Genomic DNA, 27800 nt, shown 5'->3' with positions numbered 1-27800 from the left:
AACTATCAAACTTATCCCTGAACATACAAGGCTGAAACAGGGCTCTGCTGACCTTCTGCTAGTTAGGTAGAATTTATCCTCTAGGTCCGCTTGAGGTTTTTGTGCTTTATGTATTCCTGGCTCACGTTCCCAGACTACGCTTCCAAGGTTTTTAATAAATAAATACGTATGTACATCCTGTTAGATTTATCCATTCCCTGGCTAGGTATTTGACTTTGCTCTTTTAGAAAATACACCTAGAAGTGATCGACAGAAATGATAACATCACTTCAATTTTTCAAACTTACAAATTTTCAGCCTGTTCAGCAGTTCACAATGCTCCAGCCAGTGCAGATGCCAATCTCTACCATTCTGAGACTGCCCCTATCGCTGCCGATACTGCGTTCTTCTGAGAAAGTAAGAAAACGGTGTGTTTTGAGATCATAACTAGAGTATGGATGACTTTTAGCCTCCAACCATCTTGCCATACTGAGTAAGCAGTGGTGATCCAAAGAGTAAATTGTGCTCTGAGAATGTAGCAGTAACTTGAAAAAGACATTATTTAATCGGGTTGATATATTTCCCTTACAGGCTTTTATGTGCATGTAAGAATTGCTACTGTCATGCGGCTGAACAACCCATTCATGCGTTTACAGTATATTCAACGTAATCATGTATTTCTAACCTAAGACAGTGTAAAAATAAAATACTTAGAAAATAATTATGCCATTTCACTTCATGAAATTTGCTCTTTTAAAATGAGCATAAAGTGATTAAATTACACCCTCTAACAACTCCATTCAAAGCCAAAAATGCCGTGGCTTAGAACAAGGTATTAATTGGGACAGTCTTCAAAGTTTAAATCATTAGCTTATACTTCTTGAACTATGAAAAGCTCGTGGCAAAGACAAGTTCTTCATTTATCTGTGCATAGGAGCACTTCTAAAAACCAAAAGGTGAAGAAAAATTGCTAAGCTTTGTTTTTCAGAATATCTGGTTTAATATTGGAATGTCCTAGAGTGCTGCAGTTGATTGAAGTTATAACGGGCTTGGCCGGTCTGTGTCCAGTGCTGGATCTTGTTGGAGGGATCCTATGTAAGCCATGAAGCTGCTGTGCTGGTGGCCCCAGTCGTAGTAGTCTGGAGAGAAACTTAAAAGGAAAAGAGCAGTGTGAGTGACTGGCAGGCTGGTTCTGTGGATACGTGGTTAGTGAAAGTGGGCAGAACGTAATTGCCTAGAGGTAGTTCTCATGCTGAAATGCAAAAGTAAAATAAAACCCTCAACCAGGTTTTGTTTTTCTGATCTGTTCGTCATTTTGACTCGGGCGCTTCTCAACTCATTCTCTGTGAGCCGCTATTCCAGAAAGCATTTGAAAATCCCAGCAGCAGCGCTGCTGATCCCTGCCAAGTCGCGTCACTGCGAGGGCCTGTCAGTGGCAGAGCTCACCTCCCGTGCCCACGTACGGGGGCAGGTGCCTGGGAGCCGCTCTGGCGCCCCGGCTTTCCACGCGTGGCCGGTTTGGCTTCCGCTGTTCCCGGCGCGGCTGGTTCCCTCGTGGCTCCCTGCGGAAGGGAGGGGGCCTCTGGCTCGGGGCTGGCTACCAGCCTGGCACCGGGGGGTAGTTACGGCGTGAAAAACTAACGCGGGGGTGGGACGATGGATAGTCGTGAGTGCTGAATATCCTGCTCTATCAGATCCTGGTTTGGGCTTAGAGACAGCGACTGCGCCATCCGGGTGAGTGATGAGGAGGAGATGTGGGTATGTTAGCTATGGTGAGCAAGTTAGCCTTCATTAGCAGATAATTGATTATACTAATTACTACTAGCATAGCATAGATACAGGAACAGCGAATGCATGACACGTGACTGAGCCTCCTTTCAGGGCAGGATAGTGTCCTGGCAGTGCCCTTCCTTCTCCGGACCGGGTGCTATCGCTCTTGTTCTTGCTGCGAGCTGCTCCCTCCCGGAAGGGAATCCTTACCTACAGCCCACGGTTACACGGAGAAAAGGGGCTTTTCGTGCCGGGTCTGGGTTGTGTGGGATTGCAGCGGTTAGGCAAGTGGGAAAGCAAACGCCCCCTTCGTTTCAGGCAACCCCCAACACATCCAGCCGTGTTGCAGGGCACCCGAAGTTGAGAGGCTGCTCGCTACCACCCTCGCAAGCTGCTGCCTGCGCTGTCGAGCTCTTCGCTGCTCGCCCTGAGGAGGGAGGGAGCCGGGTGTTTAGGCTGCCTTGCTCGCAGCTGAAACTAAATAGCACGTCTTAGGTCTTAGGCCGCTCTTGGAAGCAGCAGAGGGTGAAACGTGCAACCCACGTTTTCTCAAAGAGCAGCACGCTTTTACGACCCTTAAATTACGTAAGCCTTTTCATTCTTGTGTCTTTGCAGCCTCTGTGGGGCCCTTGGATCCCTACAGTCTGTCACTCAGTGCTGCCTTTCCACCTCCCCCTCCCCCTTTGCTTCCCCTCGCCCCCCGGAATTTACGCAACAGCGCTTGGAGCTAGATGATTTACATTAGTCTTCTGGCCCTGTGGGAGAGTTCCTCCTCCTCTGAAGCAAGTTCCCGTTACGGGAAGCCAGCGGTTCCCTCTTGCATCTCACCTGCCCTGTGCCCCCTGTGGTGCAATATTCCATGCTAGATCGTCATCGCTGTCGTATCTGCGCGGGTTGTCAAAGAAATAAGACCTGGGACTGAAGCCATGGCTTGGGACCATTCCTGCGTTGGCCTGAGGGAAGGGAAACCTCAGTCAGTACTTGCAACAGATAAACCGCTTGGTGCCTGACTTCTGAAAGAAGCCACTGCAGACTCACCTCCTGGTTTCCAAAATCAAATAGACAATTTGCTGTGAACAACAGAAATATTTTTGCATTTTCTGTTTTTCTCTACCAGCACAGTGACGGTCTGCTGATCTTAACAGCTTTTCCTTCCTTCTAGCTGACAGATATGACCCATTTCTGAAACCACCCTCCCGTCTGCACGTAACCTGTCTGTGCTGAGCTGCTGTCCACCCTGGGCACTTGGCGCTTGCAGCCAGCTGACCTGAGGCGAGCAGTGGGGAAGCAGCTGAGGAGCTGAAGGATACACAACACCTAAACAGGTTTGGGTTTACCTCCCGCATTTGTAACCCGCCCACACACACACTGCGCTGCCTCCCCTGCCTCAGGAACCGATCGTGCTGAACCCTGGCGTCCTGCTTAATGGAACCACGGCTGAAAAGCCCTTGAGGACCCCTCTGAGCAATTTCGGTATCTACCCGCCCTACGGTGCCGTGAGTGTGAAATCCCAAGGAAAAGCCCTTTGATAAAACAGGGCAAGGGGTGTACATGTAACTCCTTCATTTACAAAACGTTTTGCTTTTATTTCCCTACGAATCAAAACAGGAAACATGCAAGATTCAAAAGGTCAGTTTGATTCTGGAAACAGTGCAGAGGGACATCAGTGACCAGGCTGGGCCTCTTCCACTGATCCTCTGCTTCCACCCCCAGGGAACAGGGTTTCCTGCACCTGTGTGTGGATAAGCTGGGATGACATCTTCTTGGCCTTAAGCAGGAGAGCAGCTTAATCTCCCCTGCGTGTTAGATGTGAAATAACAAAGTAGAAATAACAAAATAGAAGTAAAAATAGGTCTGTCTGTCATCTTCCCCTTTCCAGCATTCGTCTGGCTGAGGTATGGCAAGGCAAAGGCCCACGCACTGCAGTTACCCTATGTCAGCACCAAAGCAGGCTGACAGCTCGTTCCAGGCTATAAGCATCCACGGAGTGGAGCTTTACATTTCAACAGTGCTGAACTCAGGCTGTCTCTGCTCAAAATTTTGGTTTCTGAATTCCTGAATGAAACGTAAAACCAAACAACAACTATTTCTTGGGATTGTTCCTTATTAAAAATAAAGAACATTTTGGATTTTTACCGAATCAGAGGTGTTAAGATTTTTCTTTAATTAAAAGAGGGTTTGTTTTCGTTCTAACCCCGTGCTTTCTGGCCAAAATTCTCAACCACCGGACCATCTGATACTGAGCCGCTGTGACAGCGGGCCTGCTGAACGCACAGACTGAAGTCCCGTGGCCCTTGGTCTCCCTCTTGTGGCACGCTTACACTGAAGGGCGGTTTTGCCCTGCTACAGCCTCTTCCTTGTTTCTTTCCACCATTGTTGGTTCTGGTTTTCCTCTTCCCGTGATACCGTTTAGCACAAACATTTGTCTTGTGTAGAAAAAATTCCATGTATGGCCTATCCACTATGACAGAGAATGTCTACTCTAAAACAGGTATCCATGGAAGAAGGGGTGTTACTGAATGGATCTCCTGCTGTATCTTTATGAAGTTGGAGATTTAGGGCTTTCTCCAAATCACAGTGCAAAAATAAAATGTCGTATGTGTTACTGCAGTGCTCTTTGTGAGAGAACACTGCCTGTTCCACTCCGTTTGAGTAGGACTCCAAGCCTATACGTGATCAGCATTTTGGAAGGAGAGACTAGGCCACATCCCCTATTTTCATTCTCTTGTGAATCTCGCAGACACTACCCAAACCTGACCACCAGGTCTAGCCTTACTAATTTACTAAATAAAAGCCCTTTAAATAAAATGAGATCTCTCGGTGGTCACTTTTTTAGAAAAGCAGCACCACTGGACTGTACTTAAAAACATTTAATCCATTTGCAGTTCTCCTGGCTAACTCCTAAGCAGGAGCGGGGCTGAAATTTTTTTGGTGATGGACGCTGGGGTCCATGGGGTTCCTTAGTGTGATGTCAGGTATTACTTCCTTGTTAAGCTTGGCTGTATCATTGTCTCTGAAACCCACAGGTGAGAACAAAAACCATCACCTTCTCTAAAATGTTATTCTATTAATTGCTTTTCTTACTTGTGAATTTACCATTCACATCCTTCTTGGGGAATATTAGCTTTGGTTTGTTTGGCCTACAGAAAGAGACATCACCTCGGTAATCCTAGTGCAGGGCTTACATTCCCCACGTGCCTGTCAGCCAGCATATCCTATGCTAACCCGGAGACGTTGCCCGCAATTAACTACCTAGATATTAAGGATACTTACAGGGAATTATTCTTACAACTCACTCCTTCATCTCTGCTCTGCTGAAATAGCAAACAAAAATGTCAGCCAGTGCTTGTTGTGGCTACTGGTCTTTGACATGAAGACAATTCAATGGGTACAGGGCTGAAAGAATTCAATCTGTTATTTCCTTCATACAGTTGAACAGTTAGCATACAGCCATTTTCACTGCTATGTGATGAAAGATCCCAAGTTTGGATAACAAACTCCATTTCCACTTGATTCCAGTAAAGTACTGTATTAACTCGAAGGGAGGATGTCCCTAAATTTAAGAAGTTTCCTGACTTAAGGTGAGCTGCCTGAGAAACACCCTGTCTTCCTTCTGGGTAAATACAATGAATTTCTTTCATGAGGAGTTAGTACAACGAAGTAGGAAGCTTGGGTTGCTTTTATTCTGCCAAGGACACATTGAAAAAGAGAAGTCAAAATGTAAAGAAGCAAAAGCTCCTTCAGAAGTTGAGCCCTCCAGACCTGCCTGGACATTATAGTAACAAATATAGTAATAAATTCCACTTACTAGATCTTTTGTAGGGTTTCGGACACGGAAGAAATACACAACCAAGGAAGTAGGCAAGAGCTCCCAGATGAAAAGGATCACTCCAAACACTATGTAACCTGCGTCTCCCAGCTGACATTTCAGATCTGCCTGTTGAAAAGCCAAAGAGGAGTGTTTAAAAATAAAGATGGCAGCTCCTTTAAAGGTGCAGGAGGCAACATGTCTTTTTATGAAGATTTATATTTAAGTGACTGAAACGCTTGACAACACAGCCAGAAATTCCATTCAGTAAAGCCAGATTAACCTGGCTAATGATTAAAGGCATACTAAAAAAAATCATTATGCTATCTTGTTTGGTACGTGACTTCCCTTTCCTTCTACCTTCCCTCCTCTTTCTTCCTCCTCCCGCTGTCTTTCCTTCAGCAAAATCAAAGTTTCATGCAGGGGTCTTCCCAGCCTAAGAGCCTGGCAAGCAACTATTAATGATTAAGTGATCAAATCCAGGTAATAAGAAACTAGTTTTCCAGTCCTTTTCCAGCTGGGAATAATACCTAAAGGAACAATCAATACCCAGGTCATCAAGGGCACTGCTGGCAATCTGGCTTTTAAAAATTAAGGCTCGGATCCCTTCAAATTGGCGTACGTTGTTAGCTTGAATAACCATGATGTTGCTGTAGCATTAACTTTGAATTTCTCTCTAGATTTCCCCTCCACCACTCACCACAGCTGCAGAGGGCAAATCCGGTCCTTTCATGTGTTTTGTACAGAAGAGAAAAGGGTAATGTGTCTGACAGGTGACCTGAGGCAGCACCACAGTACGAACGTCAAGCTGTTCTTTTAAAAGTGACTTTTGATTCTGGTACCAAATTGAGTACCTGCCTCTTTGTTCCAGGCTCTTTACGTACAGCTCAAACCATTTACCCCAAAATCCAGGCAACCCTCGTGTCGCAAGTCAGATCAGATGTTCAAAACCCCATAGTAGTGACCTAAGGCCTGAAGCGTTCCAGTGAGCTCCCTGTGAGCAACCTCTGCCTCCATGGGGGAAATGGGACCAAATATTCTGGCCTAAAGTTCCAGCCCCTGCTACTCCAGGCTGTAGGAGTCAGCACAAGAAGTGCCCCCTGCAAGGGGTCAGCAGGAGCAGCAGCAACGCTCCAGGCCCCAACAAGACAGAAAATGTTTGATTCACGAGCTAAGTCACAGCCTAGCGCCCTTCTGCCTAAACCTGTGTGTTCTATTTACGCGGAGTGGCAACACCGAGCTGCGCTCCTCTTTACACCGCAGCAGGGCTGATTAGTGGTCCCTTGACAGACCTTACTCAACTAACTCATAATGAGTTCCTCTGGGCAATCCTACCCTACTGTTTACCTACTTCTCATTCACAGTTTTGTCTACTGCTCAACAGAAAATTGTTAATGGCTCCGGGTTTGCTTGACCGCTTTGGCAACACAAGGCCCTTGCGTGGCTGGCAACACTGCTTTTGGTCTGCAGGTGCTTGATGAGAGCGTGGGGAGATGTCAGGTGTCTGGGATTTTGAGGCCAAAAAAAAATATGCTCACGGTCCAGACCCAGCCCGGCCATTTTTCCTAGCCTTGGCAGAGCTGGAAAACTACTGGGACCTAACTCCATGCTTCACAGCAGAGAACGGAGCCGGATGCCCAAATTTCATAAAATTCAATGAAGAATCCCCTGCTATTTCCTTTAGTGTTATTATCACTGTTAGTTTTCAATCTGAATCGTCACTTGCAATTAAAGGGTGGTAAGAATCTTAGTCTTATCCTCAAACTACAAAGTTATTCTGCTAATGACAGAATCAAAGTAAGTAACTCTGTAGCCTGGGTGGCAACAGGAGATTTGATGATGACTCCAGGACTGAGCACTTCAGTGGAATCAAGTGCTGTTTCTCTGCTTCTCCAAGTACAGTACATTCTTTCTAATGGACAAAACACCTGTCTTTTTTAATAACAGGCCTTTTTTTAACAATAAAACTAAGGTAAATAAAAGATTGATTATTTTTTTAATTATTTGGCTAGCACTGAGGGTTTTTTTGCTCCTTACGCTGAAATTACCAGAAATCTATATTCCTGGAGCAAAACGATCTCAGTGCATGGAATAATAGAAAAGAAGAAAAGGATTTAAATACATTAATTCATCTTGTCATAGTATTTAGGAAATCAGCCATCACATAAAGAATGAGTTTTTCTCATTAGCAAATATTTTCATACTTGCCTGATCTGATACGTTGTACCAATCATAATCAAAAGAATTGACTTTCTTGGTCTGGGAAAACGATAAGATGAACAAGTTGTAACAGGCTCGTGAGGTATAAAGTAGTATAACAGTCACTCCTATGCTTGTCACCTGACAGACTGATGAGCCCTGGAAGAGATTTTAAGCACAAGTTATTATTCATACGGGAATAATATTGAGAAGAACATTGCTTTGTGTGGACTTTGGGGGTTCTCATGCTACTCTGTCTAACGCAACTGACTTTTTCTCTTTCTTTCTTTCTTTAATCAGCATATCCTATACTATATATGTTCCTGTGTTTTATTATTCCAGTAGTTTACAGCAATGGTAGCAGTTCCAGCCCTTACCAAGATGGGCTGTGACTATTTCCTACAACTTATTTATTGTACAAACGCTACATTCAGAGTAAGAACTACACTTGGTATCAGATGGAGCAAGAGAACTCAGCCTTCAGCTGTGCATTAGCTATAGAGCACCCTGTATCAGATGCTGGCATGATGCAATCTTGCGTTCTTTTACAACTGCTTGCTGTGCACCTATTTCCTAAGTACAGAGCAGACCATAACAGCAGTTAAATGCAGCACAGAGGAACAGAACATCCTGCCTTACCTAGTGTCAACACAGAGAAGATAAAGTGGAAGCTCAGCCTATAGGCAGAGGGACCGTGGCAGGGCAGTCTGTGTGTGGGAGCGTGGGCACAAGGGAAGGAATGAGACTACAAAGCGTGAAATCACAACAGTTCCTAAGCCCTAGAGAGAAGACCGGGCAGAGCAGGGGAAAGAGCCTAATCCAGTGAGAGGAATAAGTGAAACACCTGACCACTGCGTCAGGTGGGGAAGGTCACTGGGGGAGGCTAAGACACCAGCACAGGAGTTGTAGCAGCAAGAAAGGAAGGAATCCGGGAGCCATGGATACAGAGATCAGTGTGAGTCTGATCACAGAGGCAGGCAGATGTACAAAAATAGGACCGGCTTTGAAAGAAGCTCAAAGTAAATTCTGTGCAGTTGGCTCTGAAATAGCGCTTTGCATAGCCAGAGGGGGAAAGATGGGTTACAGCTCTGCGTGCTTTTAGAGGAGCAAGATACCTTGCAGTCATTTGCTTCACTGGCCCTGCCCTCTCCTTCTCCTGGCAGAGACCCACACCACCGGGACGGGCTCCTCTCATCTGTGTGAGAGAGAGAGGCCAAGAGGGAAGCTGCTTCTCCCCTCACAGGACCTTTTATACCAGTGCAGGAGGCTGGAAGGTCTGCACCCTGTTCCCTCCACTCACACACTCCGCTTCCAGGCTGGCAGCCAAGGAGCAGATGTCCAAAGCGCTGTGGCAGGTAGAGCACAGGCATAACTGCATGGCTAGTGATGTACCGGGGAAGTCACCAAGTCACCATGTCCTGAATCCCTGGCCTTTAGGAGCCTACCTGGGCCCCTCTGCTGCTCACTCGCGCTGGCGGCTGTTGTCCCTGCGGCTCTGTCAATCCAGCTCCTCAGTCTGCGCTCCCTGGTGAGCGTCAGTGAAGAGGAGCTCAGGGAGTAGTCAGAAAAGCTTGCAGAAAACTAGCTTGCCTGTTTTCCCAGCAAAATAATACTGATTCAGGGAACAGTCAGGCTCAGGAGTATTACAAAACCCCCAGTACAGTCAACCTCTCTGACTAAATTGCTGCTTACAACACGCTGGAACTACCACCATGCACCGGGACATAACCTGCAGCCCTGTCAGGAGTGAGTCGGGAGCCTGGTGCTGTGTGGTAGTTGAAGGCAGACGCATGGTAGGCAGTGGTGAAAGCTGTGGCAAGACCAGCAAGCAGGAAATGCCACAAAGAGGAAATGTTTGCCAGGGACTCCTCTGTTCCCTTTTGGTACTGGCAAGTCAGTGATGCTGTCATGGAAACCGAGGGCGAGAGAGCAGGGAGAAGCTGCTGACGGGCACATCCCATGTCCCAGATCAGCGGTGTTACAGACTGGGGAGAGCACAAGTGAAGAGCAGAACAGGGTCAGTATTTCCCTATACAGGTTTCCTTACATCGCTGTCATTCTTGATTAGTTAATAGTTAGATATGCTAGAGATTTAACAAACTTCAATCCCACCAAATACAAAAAAAGGGGGTAAAAGTGTCGTGGTTTTGCCGCCAGTCAAATCAACTTAGTGGCTTGGGGCAGGGAGAGCGCAGCAGTGAAAGTAACGCCAGAGGAGTCCTTTTTCAGTCACAGGCCCCTGCCGAAAAGAGGGGGAGCCCTGAGCTGGTAGCATGGCCCACCGCGTGATGCTTCTGGCCCGCACAGAACTGGCCCAAGCTGGTACCTTAAGGGCAGGGCCAGGCACCTCCCTGGTGCTGTCGTAGCCTTGGCACAGGGACCCCAGCCACCCCCCCACACCAGGTCACGGAGGTGAATGTGTTTGGGAGATGCAAATAAAAGGCTGCCAGTACCGATGCCTGTCTACATGCACCACAGAGGGTGCGTTATCGCCAGCACTACTTCTGTCATATCACTGCAGAGAACGGATTTTTTCCCTTTAGCTACTTTTTTCAGCACAACAGTAGCAGATTAAACCAGGATGTTTTTCCACTACCAGCTCCAGCCATCTGTATCCCTAAAGTATGTGCAGTCAAATCCTACTGGAAGTCCCCAGAGGAACTCCCATTTCAGGTCAGCAGAAAGGAGCAAAGCGCTCTTTAATTCTCATTTCCACATTCAAACTTCCATCGTCTCCGTGTTCTGTCCTTTCCTGTCTGCAATAGTATTAGAGTTTGTTTGGGTTTTGTGAAATAGCTTGAAGTAAAGAAGATCAGGTTTCCTGCAGGAGGAGGAAACGGAACAAAGTGATCTACCAAAACCTCCCTTAGGTTAACACTGCTTTGTTACAGAGATTTATGCTTCTGTGATTTGCAGCAGTAGAAAAACTTTTCTTACTAGTAAAAATAATCCATTGCCCATGCCCTTTGGTCAGCAAATGACAGGCTTGAAGGAAACAAAACAAACTAAGCTGTGTTTTTAAATCTTGTATTCAGCTCGGTTGTTGTGCAGTATGGCCAGATTTGATTAAACAGGAAAAGTACTCCTTTCATCTGATTAACTAAATGGAGAGAGGAATTTTATTATCAGATTTTCTAAATAGCAGCTGAAACTTACTTTTTTTTTTAGAGGTTTGTTGTGGTAATGTGCTATTTGTTAAACTAGTAATTTAAAATTTAACTATCTACCGCAAATGCACGGACCTTTGAAAGCTCTGTTTCATTATTGATAGACACAAAACATCTTCACTGATTTTATAATAAACGCTGCGTGCTTATGTGATGTTCCCCAGTGCCTTGACCACTGAACGTGTCCAAAGCTGTAAACCTAACAATATTTCTTTAAAGAGCATTTTGTAGAGTAATTGGAGAGACTTACTTCCCCTTCTCCCCATTTGGCTAAATTATAATGCATTTTCTTCTAAAATTCATTCTCATTATCTATAGGACGGGTTGCAAATGTATAAAGGGAGATTCATACTCCCCTGTCTGGCTTATCTTCAGCATGCTGCTACCTTAAACAGTTAACTTAAGCAGTCAATGATTTCACAAGCTGAAGGATCCCGAAGTACAGACCACTTCTATGTAGCAGTACTGAAATGAAGTGGTCTCCAGCCAGGGACCTGGAGAAAGCAGTATCCGCTTGAAAAACAGCTGTGAGAAACTCCAGTCAATAAATTCTATAAGCTCTGCCTCAAAAATACATATTTTGGGGTCACTGATGTTAGCCAAAGGCACCCTTGCTGCCACTTAATATTGAATTCATGTAATGAACAGGATGGCCAGCCAAACGTGAGCTGTGAAGGTTTAAGGCCTCCAGCTTCAGGGGATCTGAAGAACTGCGTGGCTTTGCTTTGCACTGCCCTTGTCTCTCAGAAGGTACTTGAAAAGAACTGAAAATGTACCTTACCTTGGACTCCAAGTAAATGTTGGCTAAAGACATCTTGGAAATCTTATACAGGCAGATGGAGAGTGAAACAGCGCACAGCACAAACAACGTGTCATTAATTGCCACCCGGACAGAGACAATGACTTTTCTCTCTGAATTCTGTGTCCTCACCAATACTGCACATGTTAAATTCACCAAGAGGAAGAGGAGACTTATGAAAAGAGAAGCCAGGTAGAGGGGCAACCTGGGAGAGTGAGGAGAAAACAGTTTTAGCAACATTGTTCAGCAAAGTGTCAGTCATGAGATGGAAGGTCCACTCTGAGCAATGAAAGCTGCACGTGGCGGACTGCCACAGCGACCAGCCATCTGAGCCCAAATCAAAGCGCTCCAAATTGCTGGAGAGATTAACTTGGCTCGTTTCAAACCTGTTTTTACAGTTACACAACAAGCTGTAAGTAAAGAAACTAATCCCAAGCAGCAAAACTTGGAAGACTGTTTGCAGCAGAAATACAACAGCACAGTACTTAAATACATACGTACTTTCTTAGAGCGTGCACTTCATAAACAGCGCAAACCCTCTCACTGCTCACTGACAGGAGAAATCTCACAAAAGGTTGAGTTTCCTGGAATGGACTGGTTTTGACTCTGGTTTTACCACCCCACCACTGCCATGAGAAGCATCACTGACTGCTGATGTTTGCCATCAGATTTCGTATTAAATTAGGGAAGCATCTAATAGTAGTTAAAATCTCTGAATTACTGGTTCCCCAGCATCTTTCTTTGTCCCTTTGCCTAAATAACTGGGGCATGGGCAACCTCTTGGAAGAAACACCAAGAAACTTAAATAAGCATATTGATTCTGGGTTGGCATTTTGCCATCTATGCTGGGCAAAAGGTTCATTTCCACAACCACAGGAGCAGAGCTGGAAGAGAAGACTGACAGACAGAAGCTCAGAAGTTGAACTGGTTTTCTCCATCTGTTTTTTCCCCACCTACCCAGCACTGAGCCTGCAGTGTAAGTATACCACATACTCAAGGAAAGCTGATTCTAATTCCTCTTTACACCTACACACAGCTGTGGAGCTTTTCACTAATTTTTTTTTTTTTTTTTTTTTAAAGAAGGCATGTTTCCATTTCAGGTGTTTGCTTACCTCAATATCATTGCTGACCAAGACAGTTACTGATAAGGGTCATAATCTGCAGTCACTGAACAAGAGGTTTCGGCCACAGCTTTTCACGCCTGCTGGAAACTTTGAATTTGGCCAACAACAAACATCTAGACTGTCCCTGAGGAATCCAGTTCTGATTGTTTAAAAATACTTTACCCAATGGTTACCTTCTCCTTTCACACATTCATATCCTTTTTGATAGCATTAATACAGCTACAAACCTGAAGCATAGCTGGCTTCTTTTCAGAGGGCAAGGAAAGAAGGGGTATATCTTTGAGACCTTTTAAATGTGTTAACAGGGAGAACTGAAAGCCTGAAAGTCCCTGCCTGTGAATCAGCGCCCTTCTTTCCAGTTATATCTGGCAGTGATCGAGGATGCTGCCTTTTCCTTGCCAGTCACGGAAATTCCCTCTCAGGGAGAAGATTCTGCTTATTCTTAACCTTCCAGGGCAGGGCTCTGTTCTTAGGATAAGCAGCTAGAGGCAGTTTCTTTAAACCTCACAGTCTAATGCTGAAAGCCCTGCAGTCCCGAAGCTCCTCTCCCACATGGCTTCCTCTGGAGAATGCAGTTCCTAGTTACGGTGGTGGTACATTTACATACCAAGATCTCAAAAGTCTTTAAGTGGCAGTCATGTGCCTTCTTTTCGTTCCCCTCCCAAAGTCTAAAGATTTAATAGTCTCATCTTTGGTCCTCTATTGTAGTGCAGGTAAAATATTCTTGCGGGGTTTGAGCTTATGAGGAAAGGTATGCTCTGGCATGCTGCCCACTCGCAGGACAGTAGGTACATGCTCTCTTTTTGCTCATCTTAGTCAAGGGGACCTTCTGCTTCAGCGCAGTCTGCATGCCCTTGGTGCTGGCTTGCAACCAGCAAGGCTTAGAGGCTTCCAGGTCGGGCTTCTCCTTGATGGAGTTTAGGGGGGGAAAAAAAAAAAAAAAAAAAAAGCACTGTCATGCTCTCATGCCCACACGCTCCCGTACGTGCCAGGGTGAGCCGTCATGGCCAGTCGGTTGTGCAGCTCTTCACATAATGATCTTCCATCCCCCTTATTGACATGATGTGGCTGGGGAAACGGCTGCCTGTTTTGACAATAGAAGCCTTGTTGCTGGACTTCTGAATAAGCACTGATGGAGACGCAGGCTGCGTCTCTCAGGGCAGTTTTAGGGTTTCTGCAGCTGCAGAAAGCATCCCTAGCTCATTTAAAGGCAGAACGTATCCTTACATCTCAACTACAAGGGCATCTACAAGGCACGAATAAGCATGTGGGGCTTTTTAGAAAACAGAAAAGTAGGGTAGGAGAGGTGCTTCCAGATTGCACCAGTGACTGTTCAAAAGCCTGTTGTGCCTAATCCCCACTTTGGAGCTAGTCCCTTAAAAGGAGCCATATGTAATCTGGTTTGACTGGGGAAGGCACATGCCAGGGTGTTCTGTTCTCTCTGTGTCAGGCTGGATGCACCCTGAAGTTTTCCTTTGAGCTTAAAATCAAACTTCAGATGAATGCCGTGAGTTTTGCCTTTTTCAACGTGGAAACATGAAAATCTGTTTGAAACTACTGCATTCTGTACGTGGTTTCCTGAAAAACCATACAGCGTCTGAGGCTTGTGTGCTAACAAGGTGTGCACACACAGCACTGCAAGCCTCATCCAAACCCAGTGACTGTAAGAAAACCCCAGGCCCAGGGAGACGTGCAGAAGGACTGTTTAAATATGAAGTTGGTCTGGCACAGGCTTCACCTTGAGCTCTTTTGCCAGTGACAACATCATGAAAGCTGTGCTCAGTAAAGCTGACTTAATATTCTGGATCTCCGATAGGATTTTATCAGCCTTTTCTGTATCTGAAATGATTCTGATTTCTGAGATCCTCTTGCCCTGTTTATGTTGCCATTATTGACTGCAGAACTGCCAATACCAGACAATAAGGTCTGACACTTCATTAATGAAAATGGGGAGGAAAACACCAAAAAGTGAACATCCAGCAATGAAGAAAGATCAAACTCAGTAAGTGCAGACTCCAGCCCCTGTCTGCAGGCCAGCCAGCCATCTTTCTATCAATCATCATCCATCTCTCCATCAGGATTTGAGCAACCAGCTCTAATGAAAGATGTCCCTGCCCATGGGACAGGGGTGGGACTAGATGATTTTTAAAGGTCCATTCCAATCCAAACTACGCTGTGATTCTATGATCTTTCATGAGCCTGTTACAATTAAGATCCAGGACCTCAGCTGTGAGCATGCACGTGCTACAGCACCCCACTTGCCCTGTGTAAGATAGAAACGAGGTCAGCTTTATTTACATGGCTCTTTTACACAGAGTAACCACATCCATGCTAAGAGATCTAGATATTAAAACAAAATACTACTGAAGTCTTTCATCAACAGACCTGCATAAGACAGAAAAGGCTAGACCAGATCCAAGACTGATCTGTGTTAGAAATGCAGGAGGCAAGAGTCTGGGTGGACATGGAGCTGTTCTGGGGAGGGTAGTCTGTGCATGAATAATTCCAGTCACAATACAAAAGTGTTTAGGAACGGAAACATTCCAAGAACTACATGCAGGGTGCTAATGTAGTTACTTCACAGGCATTGACTAAATATCACCACAAGCATTGACTAAGTATCACAAGATCCCTTTGCTTGAAGAAAGACATTTTCAAGCCGTTTTCAGGAATAAAGCCTTGCCACAGACATCAGTAACAGATGAGGTTCAAAGCTTCTACCTCTCATCTCTAAAGCCAGCCAGGAACATGTTCACGGACCTGCCCCATACCACCCTAACCTGCAGCCCAGGCTTTGTGCAAAGCCATCCTCTGTTCCTCTTGCCTATGCGTAGCATCAGGGGCAGGCACACCTGCACTGGGAGCTGGCTGGGGAGCTGGCTGGCGTGTGCTGTGCTTGTCTGCCTGCCCATGCTCCTGGATTTCCTTCCCACAGAAACCAGAGCGCAAAGAGGGGTGAAAGTATTTGTATGCCACAGCGTTTATCAGGGAACATCCAGATCTCGCCCCTTGTGGTTTGGGATGCGGCCAAGGTATATACACAGACCGACTAACTTGAAAGCATTCCTGAGGCCACCAAAATAGATGCAAGACTCTCTGTTCCCACCCTGACAATTTCTGCATCAGCTGCGGTTCAGCGTGGAGTCCACATCCCTCAGCCAGCCTTCACACTCTGCACGCCCCGTACCCTCACCAGCCCGAGCCCGGCCCACCCCAAGCCTGCTCTCACTGTACTGCCATTCTACCAAACATGGTTGCTGAAGCACTTGTTCCAGACGATCGCCTCTCCAGCTGTATCAAAACCCTATTGGATACCAAACCTTCCAGGGCAAGGACAATGTTAATATTTGATCTGTTGATACAGGAGTATGTTCTCCTAACAGTCAGCAAGTAAGAGGTCAGATTTCAGTTTCAAATTAGTGTTTTCCTACCCTGAATTCAGATTATACAGTCTTTCTTTAGAATGGAGACAACTCCCTCCAGCCCCACCACCATATAAACGACTTTGCCTGGCTGAGGTTTTTAGGTACTGCCACAATAAACATTAATTTACTGAGCTTCCTCAGCTTTCTGGACATTACTGCCCTTTGGGGAGCTTTCAAGTAGTTCCTGACAATTTCTGCTGCTCCACAAGATCCCAAACAAATCTCTCCACCTAAATGTAAAGCTACCATAACCTTAACTCTACGGAGTCAGGGGAGGTTACCTGTGAGCTCCCAAACACATCATCAAGCTGAATCTATTCACTCTAGCTCTTCCCCTTCACAACTCTTCTCTCAAACTTTTGAGTCTTTTATTACCACTGACCTCATGGATTAATACATACCCAGTCCCACTCGTTCCTGCCAAAATAAATACATCTGCTACCTTTACCAAAGCACTGGATCTGAATTCACCTAGCCATACAAATGTTAAGAACCTGTAAACAAATCACGAGGGTGAGTGTTTTCTGCTTGCATTTGAAAAAATATTTGCCTTTGAAATATGTGAATGTCTATAAATTGTGTTGTGAAATGACAGACTTCTAAATGTCATAGGAAGAAGCTGGCCTCAGAACCATCATCATAAAACATTGGTATATAAATATGAATAGCTGAGATAAGCCACAAGTTATAAAAGATGTAGTCCTTCGCAAAAAGCATGGCTACTCTTCTTTACCACATTAGATATTTCCACAGTTCTTACCTGTATTTCAGTAGTTCTGGGGAATATTTTGACTTAGCTTTGAAAATCACCTGCAAAACAGAAAAATATTGCATCAAACATAGGATACATGTAAGTAAAGAAAGACACTGTGATCCACAGGAATCCTGTCTCACAGGTCACAAGGCATGTAATGATAGGTTTCATTTCATAACAGATTTGCATTTATTGCTTATCCATGGCAGACAAGCTCTAAGCAAAGTATCAAAACCACTCAGTGGGTGATCACAATGTTGTTGTATACAAAATGTCTACACCTTTATTTTCACTAACTCTGGCTTGGGAATAAGGTCCTTTACACCAGTATTCACAAGAGGACCAATGCCAGTGTAATCATAGAGGCAAGTAATACTGTTCAGGCTCTTACATGACCGAACAGTACATCTCTCACATAGTCCACCTTAAACTGGCATGTTGGGTCAGATGCGCTGCTCGCCTGAAGAGCCCATCACAGTACCCTGGCGGGAAATCGGATATATAAGTTTGTATCCATGTTATATTGCCCAAAGGATGCTGTTGAGAATCAAACTCATTATTTTACTGTGAGGTATTATTTGGCTTCTGTTGACTGTCTGTTCACTATGCAACAATATGTATTTTTATAGAGAGGTGGCTCAGGCCCAGTAGTTACCTTGCTGTAACAGAAAAGGCAAAATACTGACATGTTTTCTGTAATGTAGCTAGGTGTATCAACCACAGTTTTTTAACCACCATCAGAAATTATACAAAAATACATTAGCATATTTTATATCTTATTTGTTAAAAAAATTACAGGAAAGCATCACTGATTTTTTCTAAGCTAACATGGTTTCCAAACACACTCTGTTTACAAATGTCCTTTTAAACCAACACTGAAGCACACTGATTGCTAGTATTACAAAAAAACACATGCTGTATGACTTATTCTGGGTTGTTTCCTAATCATTTTCTCCTTGAGTTATCCTGCCTTACCCATTTAACTTGGTTTTGCATGCCCTTTAGTATAGCTTGCATAATATTTGCTATGATTATCATGCTTTCCCAAGGAAACAGGACTTACATGATCACTATGTATGTGTAGGCATGTGTCTGCCTGTCAACCTGTTATCTGTCCCCCCGCTAATCTTAAAATACTCCATTCAGAGAACTGACGGAAAAATACTTGAAGCATCAAAGACATGATCCTTTTATCACCCTCCTGAAAATTGAGGAAGCAACAGAAGTAAGGAACTCTATAAATGCACCTGATATACATGACCTCTGTCAGGAGAACCCTACATAGTGATCCTACGCATCACCCAATATGAGAGTCTGCACAGCAAAGTATAAGAAATGCCCCAGTTATGGAAGCAGCTGAAAGTCAAGCATGAGACATAGATCTGGAGAAAATCAGGCTTCACTTGTTCCAGTGCTCCTGGAACAACTTGTCATTTAACTCCTATTCACCACAAACAGCTGCCTTGACATGGAAATTATTTTTGTGACGCATCAGCCTGCTTAGCACTAGCTGAACCAGCAAAGAACACTGAGCTTTTCAGCAGGCCCTAGAAAAAATAGCTGAGAATAAAATTGAAAAGTTGGTGGTGGTGGGGGAAATATCTAAAAATATTCTGCAGCCATTGATACTGTTTTCAAATAGTTAACACATCGGGCAGTGTCCCTCGCAAAAGATTTTTGTGATTCATTCTCCAAATTCCTGGATCATGAATTCTCACAGGAGTTCAGGAAGAAATTTTATGTTGTTTTACTTATGTGCTACTGGAAGGAGAGGTACAAGAGGCTTGTGAATGTTCTGCATTTCCATGGTGCATAGAGAGGGGCTGTCAGTTTTTAGAGAAGAGGTGGGGTTCAAAATACTTCATGCATGCGTTTTGTACAAGACTTACCGCCTGTTCTGCTTATTCTAGAAGAGACTGTGGGCAAGTGGGAGGGAAGAGATTCCTGACCTCAGTGAAATTAAACAAGTAAAACTTGTCTCTAGGGCCATTCCACAATCCTCACCTGTTCTAAGTAGCACCTACTCACACATGTTGTACCGTTAATTTTGACAGTTTTCAGGAGCTGGACTGAACAGAAGTATTCAGAGCCGGTGCAAAGAACTGCACAAGACAAGCAATTTGCAGCAGGCAATGAGTCGTGCTGGGTCCACACAACCTAGAAAATTCATAAGTTCCTGAATACCATCTCCTGTGGTTCCTCCCAAATGATCCACTCATCCATCTAATGTCACAAAGCAGTCCCATCATATAAACCAGTCCAAGGCTGCCCTACCAAGCAAAAGCTCCGTGGATAACTTATCTAAAGTCAAACATGATGTTCCTGCAGCAGACCCAGCAGGATCTCCAGATGCGAGATCACCAGAACAGCTGTTACTGTGATTCTACATTTGCTGGACCTGTCCCAGCAGTGAGCCCTGGTGGCCAAGGGGCCAGCGGGACCCCGGGGTGCGTGAGGGGGAGCGTGGCCAGCAGGGGCAGGGAGGTGATCCTGCCCCTCGGCTCTGCCCTGGGGAGGCCGCACCTGGGGCGCCGTGTCCAGGGCTGGGCTCCCCAGGTCAAGGGAGACTGGGAACTGCTGGGCAGGGTCCAGCGGAGGGCTACGGAGGTGATGAGGGGACTGGAGCATCTGCCTTAGAAGGAAAGGCTGAGAGCATTTGGCCTGTTTAGCCTGGAGAAGAGAAGGCTGAGGGGGGATCTTATCACTGTTTACAAATATCTTAAGGGTAAGTGTCAAAAGGATGGGGCCAGACTCTTTCCAGTAGTGTCCAGCAACAGGACAAGGGGCAACGGGCACAAACTGCAACACAGGCAGTTCCACCTGAATATGAGGAAAAACTTCTTTACTCTGAGGGTGCCAGAACACTGGCACAGGCTGCCCAGAGGCTGTGCAGTCTCCTTCTCTGCAGACATTCAAAATCCACCTGGACGTGATTCTGTGCAACCTGCTCTGGGAGAACCTGCTTTAGCAGGGGGTTGACTAGATGATCTCCAGAGGTCTCTTCCAACCTTTCCAACCCTGAAAATTCTATGATTCTGTAATAAAAGCTTCTGAATTTTATCAGAGAAAAATGGCCATTGAGAAAGAAAATTAACAGTTTAGAAAATGGATGCTACATAGAATGAAAGCCACAGCATACAATGTGGACACTTTCACCAATTCACTGCCAGACAGAAACACAGCTGGCCACATTCTGCCACCTTTGCTTAAACACTGATGGGGCCTTAGTTCATGAAAGCAATGTGATTGTCACAGAATAAAAGCCTATTCAGTGGGAATAAGGATGTCAGAAGCTGATGTCAATATACCTTACATGCGTGGGTGCAGCTTTTTGCTTTTAACAGTCATTTAGCTCGAGACTGGTTGCTCAATGGCCCCTCCCCGCAACAGCGTGGAGAAAGCTTCCAGTCAATATCTGAGTCATCTAAGCAAGTCTTCCAGCAAACCAGAGCAAACCAGGCTGTTCCTAAGAATAGATTAAACAGCAAGCAGAAGGCAGACTTCTTTAAAAAGACCTTTCAGAGAACCCCAAGATGAACAGCAACACAGAAAACTCAGTGAAAGTCCCTACTAATTTTCTGATGTCTGAAGGGTTACTTTCTTTTCTTAGAAGTATTTCCCCTTTTGCTTGTTCTTTAAAGGAGAAATATCCTGTTTTGACTCCTTGTTTTTGCCAGAGGACTAGAAACCTCAAATGAGATTCTCACACTCCCTCCTCCACCCCCCTGAGGTATATGTCTGGCATATAAAAACGCAGCAGTACAAAAGGACTCCAAAAAGTCCTTCATACAGCCAGGGAAAATTTCTGTTGCAGGAACTGATGTAAACAGCAGACCTCAAAGACATTTTACCAGGCCCCAGCAGAGGAGCAGGGGGGTGGCACAGGAGCCCAGCAGCAGCTCGGTTGCAGAGAGCTCTGCAGAGCTGCTGGGCAGCAGAGTACGCAGACAGAGCCAGGCTGCTGTAGTTTAAGGGGTTTAAATCAGGAGCCACTCCAGCCCTGTAAGTATCAATGAAACAGGTGTCAGAGCCAAGGCACATATTCCCAGAGCAAAAGAAGCAGAAAACCTCACTGGAGCAATTTTCAGTCCATGCTCTGATATAGCTGTGCTGATGTGACAGCTGGCACAAACCTCCACTGGACCTCTAGTGCTAGCTGATCAATTCACTCTTACAGGAGCTACAGCTCAGCTTACCAAAAAGCCTCAGGTATGTGTTAAGTGCTTGTGCACGTCTCAAGCTGGCCCTCCGCACAGGAATGAAGTTCAGCTGTATTTACCAGTTCTTATTTCAAAATCTCTGTAAGGAACATAGCACGTACTTTTCCTTCCAAGTTTCTTTCACCACTGCCCCTCTCTTCCTCTGTCACACTGCATGTAAACTCTTTGCACCCTGAAAATACACCACAACCTCATGCAGGCCCAGAGGCCCTCACCATCAGCACATATACATTTCTTCTGCTGTGTATCTTCCAGTCCCAAGCCCTTTCTCTCTTTCTCCCGTGTGCATTCTTTCATTTGGATCAGATTCCCCAAAATACGCAACTTTCCCCTCTACTCTCTAGACTCTACGTGGTTTATAAGGCCTACAGACATGGGCAACATAACTCACTACTGCATTCAGTCTTGTGTAAATTGGTAAAAATAATCCTGAAAGGACAGGGACCATTGTGGGGCTGGCAGCCACAGTAAACTTGCACGTGTACGTTCCATATATCCAGTTATTTTCTAAGACACCCGACCTCATTCCTCATGTCGGGTGCTGACAGCCTGCCAGTCTGCTGCAGTTGCAATTTGTCTCCTATAGATCCAACACTGAGGGCAACATTTTACGCCAACCGTATTTGCTAGTGCTTTACCATCTGTAGTTAGACCCCTGTGTATTTCTATGTACATCTAAAGCATGCTTTAAATTAATAATGTTTTATAATATATGGTGTATTAATTTCCACTAAAAATAAATCTTTCTCCTACATAAAAAGCTCTCTCTGTTCTGTCACTGGTGGTATTACTTTTGAAATGTTAACCCCGGTAACTAGAGGATGAAAAGTTCTCTTGATTTTGCTCCCAGAGCTAATATGTGTCCCAGTTCCACTGAGATGCATCTAACCTCTCCAAAAGCCTTGTGCTGGTTTTACCCCACCCTGCCAGGCACTTCCAGCATGGCCAGCTCCCCTCTCAAGTGTCTTACTCTGTACCACTTCTCTTCTTCTGAAAGTCCCTGACTTCATCAGCCCTGCCTGGGAGGCAGGGTGAGCTTCTCAGTCTGCATGCCACAGAAAGGGGAAGATGGTTAAGGAGGAGGAAGAAGAGGTAAATCTGCCTACCAGCCCTTCTCCATCCATACAGCCTCACAGTTCCCTAGCTCAGCACCACGTGCCCTAGGCCCTTGAGAAGTTCCCAACCTGATGATTAAACTTACAGCCTACCAAATGGTTTGCTGTGCCCGGCCACAGGGAAGGCCTGGGATTTCCAGCATCCCCTACAGCTTACTGACATTGGCCCACACCTTGTTTTTTGAGTCCGTAACCCTCCATCCTAGCCTCCCTTCTGCTTCATTTGTATCCTTTCCCCAGGGAAATGCCAAGTCTGAGCAAACAGGACAAGGCGAAGCCAGCCCTTCCCTGCCCACCCCTCACTCACGCTAAAAAAGGCAACTTATTACTTTATTTCCCAGACCTTCTTTACCGTTTTGCCCACAACACTGACCGTAAAGCCTGAGGACTCACCTCAGTCTGCCCTTGTCAGGGGCAGGGAAGATTTGGCTAGGCAGGACATAAATAAAAGAGTGCCTGAGTCCTGGGATTCTCCCTGTCTGGAGTCACGTAAAGTGGAAAATATATTATTTGCCAGTTTGCAGTCTTCGTTTTATCAAGCAGCAAAATAAACCCATGGGAGCTGCAGGTGTAAGGCAAACATATCTATGGGCTTTTTAGCCCTAGGTGGAAAGGCACACTTCAGCTCTCTATCTGATGGATCAGTATCAGGGAGCTGCTCCGGCCTGGTACAATGCAGTTATTAGCTGGTGTTGCGCTACTGTTTTACAAAAGCGCTGCTGGATCTCATTTCACTCAAGATTTATTTTAATGATTTCTAAGTAGACAGACTTATCCTAAGAGGGTAGGTCACATTATTTTATTTTTTTTCTTCAGAAGAGAATGAATAGACACAATTAATAAATCTAGTGCTCTCATTAGAAACCACATGTATTTTCTCCAGCATGGGATTTCTGAGAGGAGCTAATATTATGCAAGCCTTATCTGCAGCACCCTTTCTATTCTGCCCTAAATAGAGCATCAAGACCTTCGCAAAGGACCCTGAACTTGGCTCTTAATCCAGAGAATCTTTATTCTGAGTCAAAACTCTTTTGATGGTAGCTTCCCTTTTGTTCACATGTCCCCTGCTTCGGCAACCTACCCTAACGTATTACAGCTCCTTTGGCTCTATCTGCTGATGGTGATGCTCAAGTCTGGGAACAACCCCTGCTGCACCAACGTCATTGTGGCTTATGTGTCTTGCTACACATAAAATAAAGCTGAAATTTGTGTCCCAATTGCTTTAGGATACCTATTAAAAAGAGAATAGTTGTGGCTAACATTCTGTCAAGTTCAAAGGTACTTATTATTCTGAAAAGTGCCCTCGGGCACTTGCCAGATGAGTTTTTTTGTTTGGCTAGGAGGATTTGCAATATTTTTTGAATCACTTTTTCTTCTCACATCTGTGTCTAAAACTTTTCCTGGCAGTGCCATATTTAGAAATGGTGGGTGCTGTACAGCAGACAACAAACACCTGCAAATTTCAGAGACCCATAAGGTTTCTTTCAGTCCTCTGTCCCTATACTATAGATAGACCGCTTCTTTCCCTCTGGCTAAGTAAGCACCAGGTCAATAGTACGGTTTTCATGCAATGAGACACAGCTGCGGACCCTTCTTGCCTGCCTTCTAGAGAAAAAAGGATAAAAGTTGTTTCTGAACAAGTCTGTTAAGTTATAAGCCATTACTGAAAACAAAATTCTCTCTCCCCACCCCTTTCACACTAGTTCTTGCTTGCCTACTGCGGAAAGCTAGATGCATATTTAATATACAGTCTCAAGAAGATGCTGAATTTCAAGCCAAACCACCTCTCAATGGTTAGAAGTAAAGAATTAATAACAGCGATTTAAAATTTGTGCACTTATTCTGTGCCTTACATTATATTCATACAATGACTGCTTGTATTTCTTAAGACTTTGTTTTGGCTGGGGAGATATTTGAGATGAGATTTCACTGGGAGCAACCAGCTCTAAAGCAAGCAACACTACTAATAATATGCCTGTCTACAGTGACCCACGGTCTTTAAAGATTATGACGCACATCACAGACTCTGAAAGTCCCTTGCAAATATTGTTGCAAAAGCCTCAGAACAGCTCTGCAAGACATGTAACCATTGCACTCTTTTACAGAGGGGCTCAGCAGAAGAATGTGAGGATTCACGATGACAAAGCAGAAATTGTCTCAAAGGCAGAACTGATAGCCTTAGCATTTTTTCTGTTTCCAACCACGGACTTTACTTCCTGAACAGTATCAGACAGCAATGCCAAAAATAAGTTAAAAGGACATATGTGTGCACTCTGTATGGTCCCTTTTTAGATCTTCCTTAGATGAAAGAAAGCAGTTACCCACAACAGTAAGCCCCAAGTGCTGGCACTCTGATGCACAGAGTGCAGACTGCTGTGCACCCCCCCCCCCCCATACTCACACCAACTTTGCCAGCCTCGGCTTCTCTTGGCAAAGAGATGCTGCATTCTGCCTCCAGACTTCCACAGCAGCCCTGCATGTGTGGCTGAGGGAAGAATCGGACCTAGGGCTATGACTTAGTCCCAGCCACTGTGATGGGGATGGACTGTGCGATGATGGACATTTGCCCCTGGGGAACCACACCGTTATCAAATGACTCTCACAATAGCTATGGGATAAAACTTAGGTCACCACATGCCTGAGCTGGATTTGAGTACCATCTAGATGAAAGGTTCCTGTAATCCTTTAATATATCTCAAGTCCCAGGGAGTGGAGTGGGTTGAGTTAGCAGGTGTTTCAGACACTGAATCCAGAAAAGTAAACCCAAGCACAAAACTGTGTACGTGGTTCCAAGTATTTAATACCCTCTACAACTCAAGTGATCCTCTTAGAGCTGTCATGCTTACTGTTGCTGCTTTTTCAGCTCTGGGATGGCAGCTTTCTAACACAGCCTGACCTCTCCAGCCAGGATGTTCAGAATTGAGAGGCCCCTAATCTCCACAGAGCACTGTTAAACACTGTGGGTGCTACAGAAGCACCCAGATCCAGGCACTGAGCTAGTTCCAAGTGGGAAACACAGCAATGCCCAAAGCATCCTGAGCACAGCCAGGGGTGCTCCAGGGCAGGCTGGTGCTCTCCTGGCCAACTACCCCTGCACTGGGAAAGCAGACTTCAACAAGGGTCACCTGAGTGCAGGCTTGGCTTCCTGCTCCAGTCATCATAGTGGGATTGAGGAGATGCAGAATCCAGTCCCTGCCCTCCCGCAAGCTTCCTGTGGGATCTTAGGCAAGCCTGACAGCCTTTCTTTGCCTCAGCATGCCAATATCCCGTCCTGCAGCCCAGTGCCAAGATACCCAAGCTCCCCATAAGTACATCTAAGCAAGTCTAACTGCAGCAACTCGGAGTGCTGTGCAGCTTAACTCACCTGGCTGCTCAGCTGTCCACAGCACAGATACACTCCCAAGACCTCTTTCTGAAATGCAGATGCTATTTCCTTTACCCTGCTATATAGCTAATTTACCTTTACATCACAGCATCCTTGAAATAGAGGACATATTTGTAATACAGACCATTTGGGTCTGCAGTAGGACTCAACCCACAGTTTTGACTGTGATACACAGAATAGAAATCTCGCTCAGGAACATGTTACTCAACTTAGGGAAAACTGGAGTGGGGGGTTGCCAGTAAAATCAGAAATTACAATTCTGACTGCACACAAGCCAGGAGGTGTATTAAGTCTGATAACAACAACAATAAAGAATAATAATAGAACCACATTTTGGGTGTCCAGGCTTCAAGCTCTCCTATACATTTTCCCCACAACCTTAAACTAAATTATATCCATTTAACAGACAGTAGATTATTTGCCATTCCTGAAATGATCACTTCAAGCTCCAGTTTCATTGTAACACTGATCACTTGCATATAAATCAAAAGTTAAAATTCCCAACTAAATAACTGAAATTTGCTTTTTGCATTGCCAAGGTACCTTTGTAAATTACATTTTTCTTATCATTCTTACAAAATCGTGCTTTATCATTCTGTCAGATTTAATCGACCAAATATCTGTTGCTTACCTGTGTGAAGTAAAGATTCATCAGGGTCAGGGTGAAAAACTGGAGGCAAACTGGGAAGCAATAGAGAAGCCAGAAGATGAAGGGGCTGAGAGAATTTGCTGTGACAAAGTCTTTGAAGTAAAATGAAAAGAGCACAGTCCTAAGAGAGGCCCAAAACAAGCACAGAAACAGAAAGACAGTTTGGTAACTGAACCTCTTGTGCCTGTAGTGAAGGACCAGCCAGAGCTGGACATAGATGAACACAAAAAGCAGTGAATAAAAAACAGTATATACAATGGTCAGCCCCAACTTCACATACGGAGGGACAGCTGGCGTCAGGGTCGGCGGAAGGGTGTCATTTTTCAGTGGGTCCCACTCAGGGGCCTCCATTTGATATCAGGAATCGTCAGAATTATTTATTAAGTTTGGCTGCCGCTGTTGCCTCCTCCTCCTTCTCCTTTCATCTTCCTACAGCATAGGAATCAAGAAAATGAAAGAAAACAAGCTGCACTTCCTCTTTGGCAGCTCACTGTGGGCTGGTAGCACATGATCACAATTCAGAATGATTCATTAGGACTGCCTTTGTCAGCAATTGGCAGGGAACAGCTCAGAAAGCTGCCCTTTGCTGATGTTTGTGCACGAATCTTTACCATCCTCTAGAAACAAAGAAATCTACCAGCCCCTGAACAGTTTACTGCTGGGTTTTTTTTTTTTTTTTTTTCCTAAGGAAAATTATCTGGATTTTAAATTGGTTAAATAATGTTCTATTTTCTACAAGAAGCAAGTACCTGACATTTTCCCAGTGTAGCCACATCATATCTTTGTAGGATTTTTTGTCTTATTTCCCGTTTAGCAAGTACTTTATTTAGCAGCATTTCATTAGGACTAATTTTAAGCACCTTAAAGTACTCATGAAATTCAAGCCACTGTAATAAGCTGTAACAGTTCAACTCTGCATTGCAGAAACCTTTGTGTTTTTAAGGAAATACACAATTTGCACAGCCAATCTAACACATCCAGTATCTTCTTTTTCTTCTAACATAAGACATTTCATTAGAATGGGAGAAAAGGCACATGAAGACTTCCAAACAGCATATACTGGAACAAAGAAAACCCCCTAAATACCCAAATTCATCAAAGCATACATGCAGCTACAGGTTCTTTTCTTCTTCATTGTCTATTTGTGCCATCGCTGTGGCAACAGCTGACCAGACACGCCTTCTCACAAGTGTGCAGATGTGCCCTTGGGATTAAATCTATAAATTAATAGGTGCTATGGCAGGCTGCTGGGTTTGACTCAGGGGGGTGGGAAGTGAGAACTGAAACTGAGTGGTTTAGACATTTGTAGTGTGGTGGAAATGCTTCATGTATCTCTAGGTCATGTATAGCGTCATATACCATCAAATAACAAGGTTTTTAAAAGATACCTTGGTTATGGCTGGAGC

At 44.9% G+C, this 27800-nt stretch overlaps 1 protein-coding gene across 2 annotated transcripts; it reads right to left on the bottom strand.

The window, feature by feature from the left end:
* Positions 1 to 521: 521 nt before the first annotated feature.
* GPR137B (G protein-coupled receptor 137B) lies at positions 522 to 26887 on the bottom strand. 2 transcript variants are annotated; one of them, XM_055713832.1, is made up of 8 exons: positions 26675 to 26854; positions 26377 to 26515; positions 17032 to 17081; positions 11705 to 11927; positions 7762 to 7915; positions 5558 to 5682; positions 2578 to 2702; positions 522 to 1129 (listed from the first exon to the last, which is right to left on the bottom strand). In XM_055713832.1, the coding sequence occupies exons 1-8, from the start codon at positions 26743 to 26745 to the stop codon at positions 1018 to 1020; spliced, it is 999 nt and encodes a 332-aa protein (XP_055569807.1). In that variant the 5' UTR covers positions 26746 to 26854; the 3' UTR covers positions 522 to 1017. The 2 variants fall into 2 exon arrangements, with proteins under 2 accessions (XP_055569807.1, XP_055569806.1); XM_055713831.1 differs by having other exon boundaries at positions 26377 to 26887.
* Positions 26888 to 27800: the final 913 nt, after the last annotated feature.

Source organism: Falco cherrug, chromosome 6 (genome assembly GCF_023634085.1).
Source record: "Falco cherrug isolate bFalChe1 chromosome 6, bFalChe1.pri, whole genome shotgun sequence".
NCBI lineage: Eukaryota > Metazoa > Chordata > Aves > Falconiformes > Falconidae > Falco > Falco cherrug.
Note: the sequence above shows the minus strand (reverse complement) of the source record. Positions and strands in the feature narration are given on the sequence as shown.

What these genes read in the sequence shown, in the direction of transcription:
- GPR137B (XM_055713831.1), bottom strand. Translation starts at nt 26,745, where the DNA reads ATGGAGGCCCCTGAGTGGGACCCACTGAAAAATGACACCCTTCCGCCG. An exon ending in TGAATCTTTACTTCACACAG is followed by an intron (nt 17,082 to 26,376) that starts GTAAGCAACAGA and finishes TCTGTTTTGCAG; the next exon opens with GTGATTTTCAAAGCTAAGTC. An exon ending in GAAACCCTACAAAAGATCTA is followed by an intron (nt 2,703 to 5,557) that starts GTAAGTGGAATT and finishes CCCTTCCCTCAG; the next exon opens with GCCAACGCAGGAATGGTCCC.